The sequence below is a fragment of the Myotis brandtii genome, unplaced genomic scaffold (genome assembly GCF_000412655.1).
Source record: "Myotis brandtii unplaced genomic scaffold, ASM41265v1 scaffold212, whole genome shotgun sequence".
Classification (NCBI taxonomy): domain Eukaryota; kingdom Metazoa; phylum Chordata; class Mammalia; order Chiroptera; family Vespertilionidae; genus Myotis; species Myotis brandtii.
In genome coordinates, this window is record NW_005357931.1 from 624,442 (window position 1) to 632,292 (window position 7,851).

The window sequence follows — 7,851 nt, forward strand, 5'->3', positions numbered from 1 at the left end:
GTGACAGGGTACGGAGCCTCAACCCCCCTGATGGGCCCTGCTCTGTGAGTGACAGGGGGCAGCGCCCCAACCCCCTGATTGGCCCTGCTCTGTGAGTGACAGGGGGCAGCGCCCCAACCCCCTGATTGGCCCTGCTCTGTGAGTGACAGGGGGCAGCGCCCCAACCCCCTGATTGGCCCTGCTCTGTGAGTGACAGGGGGCAGCGCCCCAACCCCCTGATTGGCCCTGCTCTGTGAGTGACAGGGGGCAGCGCCCCAACCCCCTGATTGGCCCTGCTCTGTGCGTGACAGGGGGTGGCGCCGCAACCTCCCCATCGACCCTGCCTTGAGCGTGACAGGGGGCGGCGGCCCAACCCCCCAATCGGCCCTACCCTGAGCATGACTGAGGGTGGCATCGCAACCTCCCGATCCGCCCTGCTCTGTGCATGACAGGGGGCGGCGCCCCAACTCCCCAATCAGCCCTGCTCTGAGCCCGACCAGGGGCTGCACCTAGGGATTGGGCCTGCCCTCTGCCACCCAGGAGCAGGCCTAAGCCAGCAGGTCGTTATCTCCCGAGGGGTCCCAGACTGCGAGAGGGCACAGGCCGGGCTGAGGGACCCCCCCTTCCCCCCGAGTGCACAAATTTTTGTGCACCGGGCCTCTAGTATATATATAAAAGCCTAAGCGATTGTTATGACCAGAATGACTGGTGAACCAGTCACTCTGATGCTCACTGACCACCAGGGGGCAGACACTCAACACAGGAGCTGCCCCCTGGTGGTCAGTGTGCTTCCACAGCAGGAGCGCTGCTCAGCTGACTGACCCATCCCAGCAGCCCACCACCCTGGCAACAACCACTCGCTCCGTAAGTAGTCCTGCAGGTCTAATCTCCAGAGAACAGGTCAGGTACTGATGGACCAGCGCCGCCGGCAAGGGCATCCCACCGTCAATCACATCCTGGCCACCCTCACTCCCCCTCGGGACCCCACCCGTGCACGAATTTGTGCACAGGGCCTCTAGTTATTTATAATAGCTAAAAAGTGGAAACAGTCCAAATGTCTACCAACTGATAAATAGATGACTATAATATGTGGTGTATCCACACTATATAATATTATTTGTTAATAAAAAGGAATGAAATATTGACATATGCGACGTGGCTGAACCTTGAGATCATTATGCTAAGTGAAAGAAGTTAGTCATAAAAGACTGCATATCATGATTTCATTTATATGAAATGTTGGGGATAGGCAACTATATAGAAACAGAAAGCAGATTAGTGGTTGCTTAGTGCTAGAGGGGTCTGAGGGGATGGGAAGTGGTTGCTAATGGGTACAGGGTTTCTTTTGGGGGTGATAAAAATGTTCTAAAATTGAGTGTTGTACAACTCTGAACATATTTAAACCACTGAATCGTGCACTTGAAATGTGTGAACTGGATGTTAGGTGATTGTATCTCAGTAAAAGTTTTTTTTTAAACCACACATTTAAAAAAAATCAGACAAGTATTTATTATATCCAGTACTAATTATGAGTAATACAAAAGAAAAATGAAACTATATTAGTCAGCTGGGGCTGCCAAAACAAAGAATTATTAAGCAAAGTGAAATTTTGTTTCATGATATTGATATCATGTATAAAATAAAGACTTGTTCTCTGTCAAGTTTAAGGGTTAACATGTCAGGAATTAAGTCATTTGAGATTTTTAAAAACTGGAGTTATGAGATATGACGGGTGAACCTGAAATGAGGACAAGAGAAAGACACATTGTAGAAATGAGGACATGTAAGTCTTCAGGAGAATGTGTCAGGCAATAAAAAAGGAACTAGCAGGTAAAGAAAAAATGATTTATAATATCAGGGAAATGATGTAGAAAAAGGTGAAAGACTCATTTACAGAAAGTAAGTGGGATAGTGAGCTAAATTCCTCACCTCAAATCTGAGAAATGAAGAATGATCAAGGGGAAAGAAAAAAAAAAAAAAAAGATGTGCCCCTGTTGGCATGATAGGGCATGCTCTGAAGGCCTGACCAGGCTGTGACGAGGTTTAGGTTAAAATTTCCCCTATGTAATGTAGATGGTGAATCTCCGTTACTAGTACAGTGTTGTTATATCAATAATAATGTTGGGCTTCATAAATTCTGAATTGATCTAATTAATTTTTCAATTTGACACTGCTTTTTCAGTTCTGACTTGAAAAATATCTTAGTTTAAAAAAGGAGTAAAAAAAAATCAATCAGGGTGTTACAGTGTTCATCTTTACCATGGAATAATTTATTAGACTATAGTATAATGTATAACACCACAGTGGAAATGAAATGAGTTTTTGTTGCTTATCAAAAGTTAAAAAATACTGTAAAGCATTTCCTTTAGTAGTGTTTTTAAGTCATATGACTTTATATTTTATGTCTTTAACAAAGGCTCAAATAATCTTTTAGAAAATGACTAATGAAGGAGCAGGGCAAGGGCATAATACATTTTAACACTGCTAATCGTTTTTATATTATACAGTTGGCTGGGGAACAGACCAGGGAATTGGTGGATTCGGAGAGGAGCCAGGAATTAAATCTCAGCTAATGAACCTTATTCGATCTGTAAGAACCGTAATGAGAGGTAAGAAGAAAAACTAGTAGAACACTCTTAAGTTTTAATTTTGTGGTTTGATTTAAATAGCAAAGCTTCTGGGTGTGAATACTATCACATACCACCTTTGTAGCAGGAAATTTTTTTCTTGTTAACCTGGCTTTATTGCTTAAAAGTTACTGGTTTCTTTCTTTGCCTCTTATTTCTAAGCCAGTTGGTGCAAATTGAATGCTCAGTGGTGTAACCTGTTTGTATATTACCTCAGAGTTGAAAGGCAATGATATTCTTGCCTTTTGGAAATTCTGTTGCTTCCAAGTGGTAAAGTCATCTAGAGTCCCATCAGGCTTTCAAGAGAAAAATAAAGATCCCACATTTGCTATTCTCTTAGGAAATATTTTAGAGTACCTCAATAAAGAAGAGTTCAAAACCTTTTATTGAAAACCATTAAAACTAGGGTCTCTCTTTCTGTCTGTCTTCCTCCTTTTTTTAGCTGCTTTAATCACAACTTTGAATATAATGATAAGTTCTTACTTTGGTGATGAAACTATGGCATCATCTTTGTACATATTTCTAATGTCAAGTATCACTGGTAGCCATATGGGTCTAGTTCTGCCTAAGTCCAGTGTGCTTCTGTGTTCCCAGAGCTGCACTAGCATCACCCACAGATGTTTTCATATTAATCTACTTGTATCAGTGTGACTCTTACCCCCATCACACAAGCCCTCTTTAAATTAAGTTTTGGAGTTTATGATCCAGTGCATGTTTGAATGTTCCTGTTATAAGTATTAGTAATATGATTATGATGACATTTTTAGGTATTACTGACCTTCTTGGATGCTAGTAACTATGACTTCGTTTTTTTTCTGATATTTTCTTTATAATAACAAAGTTTTTTGTTTTTTTTTTGCAGTGCCATTGATAATAGTAAACTCAATTGCAATTGTATTGCTTTTACTATTTGGGTGAAGATCAGTGGGGGAAATGGAGACTCAGAAGAAGAGATGTCAGCGGAAGTTATTACTTTCGTCTTTATTGGAACATACATACCTTAGCTGGCTGTCCCTGGCCTTGACAACAATGTAAACATGATAATAAAACCAGAGTCCCTATTTATCTGATTTTTTTTTAAATGCTGCACTTATAGTTTCATTATAAAAAGATCAGATCATCAGAGGTAGTAACTATCCAGGATTGGAATACATTTGATTGATGACTGTTAATAAAAGTTTGTGCTATGGTTAAGATTGTTCAAAGGGTGCAAGACTGTCACTTCTGTATTTTTAGAGCTTCTCTCACTTCTCAGGGATGATTTTTTTTAACTTTTGAAGTTCATTGTGACTTAGTTATGCTCAGAGAGTGATTATCCTCCTAGATAAAACTTAAAGGATTTAAGAAACTAATTACTACATATAAAGTGATAAATAGGTAATTGGGATGATTTTATTTTGAACTCTGGTTAAATATTTTGTCTATATTGTCTTGGCTATGAAAAATTCAAATTCGTAGTAACTATCGAGGAGCAATACGGTCTGACTTTAGGGAGAATTATAATTTTGTAAGTCAGTCACATAGCGATTGTGTTTTTGTTTTAAATTATTTTCATGTATTTCTTATTTTAGTAATTGGTCTGAATGATGAGAACAGATTAGTATCTACATATTTTCATTGGTAGAAAAGTATAGACCCTTTTTACAATGGTGACTTATTTTTTGAAATCAGCATAAATATTAGCCTCTAAGGGCAATCCTAAACAATCACAATTATAAACTATACTATGTAAGAAGACTTATCTATGTAAGAAGCATTTACCTGTCTCAAAAGTACCGTGTTTCCATTTCTTGGAGTAATACATTAAGGAGTGTGACTCTTAATTCTTATTTCCATCTGTCACTAGGGCATTCATGCTGGATAAATTTTGTTTTGATGTCTTAGACCATTCTGTATTTTACTCATCCCATAATACAGTTTTATGCAGAAAGAATAAAAGTGTGTAAATGTTTTTTCTAGAAATTATGGGTTATAATATTTAAAAGGGGTAGAATTGCATCTTTGTTTATAGCACAACATTTGTAAATAAAGTAAAATTTCTAAGTCAAGCATGTGTTTTTTTACCTTAGTGAATACCTGTCAGGTGCTAATGAAATTAATCTCATTTTGTGTGTAACACTTCTTATATATGTTTTCTGTAAAATCACTAAGCACAGTTTTAATGAAAGTAAACATTTACAATCCACTTTTTAAAAATATATATTTTTACTGATTTCAGAGAGGAAGGGAGGGGGAGAGGAGAGATAGAAACATCAATGAGAGAGAATCATTGATCGGCTGCCTCCTTCATGCCCCCTGTTGGGGATTGAGCTTGCAACCGGGGCATGTGCCCTGACCAGGAATCAAAACCTTGTCCTCCCGGTTCATAGGTCAATGCTCAACCACTGAGCCACACCAGCCAGGCCATTTTTTTCTTCAGTGAATTGAATTGACATCAAGAAGACTTGAGCGACTTTCCTATGACTTAATTTACTTCTAAAACTGGAGCAAGTATTGGATGCCTGTTGGCCATTCCTGAGTTACAGATGGATTATCTCTGGGCCCCAGGCTTGTAGCAGAACCAAAGAAAAGTACCAGGGATTCACAGTTGATTACTTAGTTCATGTGGTAACATATTCGGCATTAAAAGGCAATGTTCTTTTGACCTTACAAAGAGCTCATGCACGAGTCTGACTGAGTGTAAGCCACTGACCAGATTCAAAAGAAGCAGTTAATTGAGGGTACTCCCATTTCTCCAACAGCTATGAACCATACAAAATTTTAAAAAGAAAAGAGAGTGTCCTGATGCCATTTTCATGTTAGATATTGCACCACACCATGCTCATTTAGTGTCAGATACTGCAGAAGTGCAAACTCCCATTAGGGAGCAGGCACAGCAGGGCAGGATCAGAGTATTCTATAGCAAAGCAGTTCTGGGGAAAGTGAAGCCCTGAGTATCAAAGTATTTCATCTCTGGAAGCCACATACACATTTCTAACTGTAATGTGCCTGAGGGGAGGTCTGCAAGCTTTCACAGGTTAACCCTGGTTTCCCCAGGGCAGTTGTGATTTAGTAGCCATAGTAATTTTTTAGTAGGCAGTAATTTAAGTGCCCTGCTTGCCTGCCCACATCCTCCTCACTCATTCTCAGAATTAATCTGTGATCATTCTGGTCTCCAAATATCCCAATTCAGTTCCTGATCATTCTGGCCTCCAAGAATCCAGTTCAATTTCTTCAGTGAATTGATGACATACATCAAGAAGACTCATGAGCAACTTTTATATTCAATTTATGGTGTTATGTCTGACTCTGCATCTGTTTGCCTCTGACCTGTCATGAAGGATCTTGGCTCCAATCTATAAATGTTTTAATTGTTTTAACCCTTGCTCTAGGAAATGTTTATTAATTTTAGTGGAAGTGTGAGAGAGACATCAATTCATTGCCTCTCCAACATGCCTCGACTGGGGATCGAACCCACAACCTTTTGGTTTACAGGATGATGCTCCACCCCAGCCACCCAGCTAGGACTCTAGTCTATAAATATTTACCAAATTTATAACCTAATACTTTTAAATATATATATTTTTGTATTGATTGCAGAGAGAAAGGGAGCGGGAGAGATAGAAACATCAATGATGAGAAAATCATTGATCGGCTGCCTCCTGTATGTGGGATCAAGCCCACAACCCTAGCATGTGCCCTTGACCAGAATCGAACCCAGGACTCTTCAGTCTGCAGACCTATGCTCTATCCACTGAGCCAAACCAGCTAGGGCTATACCCTAATTCTTATTTAAGTACAATGATTTCAAACTTCGATTGCTAATAGCAGAACTAGGTTTTCAAAGAATAATATAGAACTGTAATGCTCCATTATCTAAAACAGATGAAAGCAGGTCTATTTATTTTTAGTTGAAGCAGGGATGGGACCCAAAGGCCCATTGTTCAGCCTCCCCCTTACTCATGTCAAGCTTCCTAAGGCACTTCCATAAAACCCTAAGTTTTAAAAAAACATGGCTTAAAAGTATTTTTTAAAAAATCCCTGCTTTATATAGAGTAGGCAAGGTGATCTGTGCTCTTTAGGTATATGTAGTCACTTGTGTGTTGTATGTACTCATAAAATGTCGAGAAAAAGCAATATATTTGAGTACTATATATATAGTATTTTGGGATACTTAGGACCACCTTCGTCACTGCTCCCACCCACGTTGGGAGTCTCTACAGTACTTGTCTTCCTTAGATCCAAATGAACTATATACTTGACTGCAGAGGTGGTCATCTTATGCATTCTCTATGGAAATGACTAAATGAAAAAAATTCCGACATAATAGGACACCCTGGTTTACACATACGGAACCTTTCGACAAAACTGCGCTGTCCTTGACTGGAGGCTCAGATGCTGCTAGAACACCATCCGACACCCCTGCGCGGTGCTGCAGTCAGCCATTGCTTCCCTGGAGGTGTAGGCAAGGCCTGTGGTAGCACTCTCTGAGCAGAGGCAGGATGGGCAACGACCATGTCAGCTTTTGGGGTAGCTAATTCAGGAAAAGAGGGACGCTACCTGAGGTGATGGTTAATAGCAATGTCAGTATTCAAGTAGCAAAGCAGAACATGACCTCAGAGATTGGGTGTTTCAAGGAAACTATCTAGGAGATGACTTCTGAGTTACCCCTAGGGAATGTGGAGAGGGTTGCAGCAAAGAAGTTACCCAATAAAACTTGGTTCGACCATGGTGCTGCGGAATGGGAAACATTTACCGAGCAAAGGCAGGGGGCTTTGTACTTCCTCTTGCATCATGGCAGCGCCCTTGAAAAAAAAATTGGGTCTCCAGAACAATCTATCGTTCCTTTCGATGGTGGTGCAAGAGCAGAACTAGACCGGGTACTGGGTGTCCGAGACTGGAGGGCAACCCAGGACGGATGGGGCGGAAAAGGACGGGGGGAGGCGGGACTTCCGTTGCGGTCCTAGGCCCAGCTTCCGGCGTCAATCCGGAGCTGCCCCGGGCGCTTTGGACCCGCGGCGAGGACGCTGTGTCTGCCGGACTGTGCGACGTTCCTGTAAGCGGGGCCTTTGCTGAGGACGGAACGGAACAGGGGTGAGGAGCCGCCCGCCCGCTAGTCTGGAGGCTGCGTTCCTTTGTGGAAGGGCTCGGGGCCTCACCTGTTTGCGTCTCTAGGCCACCCCCGCTCCTGGGGCAGGGACCAACCCGCACGCTTGCTCAGTGAGGACTGTCACGCCCCTCCGATGGGCACCGCCCCCCCGGCCGC

General features: G+C 41.8%; 2 protein-coding genes across 2 annotated transcripts in view; both read left to right on the forward strand.

Annotated features, from left to right (window-relative positions):
• The window catches only part of IER3IP1 (immediate early response 3 interacting protein 1), a 10,278-nt gene extending 5,624 nt beyond the window's left edge, over positions 1-4,654 (forward strand). Inside the window, exons 2-3 of the mRNA XM_005865730.2 lie at positions 2,487-2,588; positions 3,469-4,654. Of these exons, the coding sequence (XP_005865792.1) occupies positions 2,487-2,588; positions 3,469-3,524 (158 nt within the window). The 3' untranslated portion in view covers positions 3,525-4,654. The remainder of the gene's footprint in view (positions 1-2,486; positions 2,589-3,468) is intronic.
• Positions 4,655-7,598: 2,944 nt separating this feature from the next.
• The window catches only part of HDHD2 (haloacid dehalogenase-like hydrolase domain containing 2), a 27,541-nt gene continuing 27,288 nt past the window's right edge, over positions 7,599-7,851 (forward strand). The window contains exon 1 of the mRNA XM_014539263.1: positions 7,599-7,679. The gene's annotated coding sequence lies outside the window, so the exon portion shown is untranslated. The remainder of the gene's footprint in view (positions 7,680-7,851) is intronic.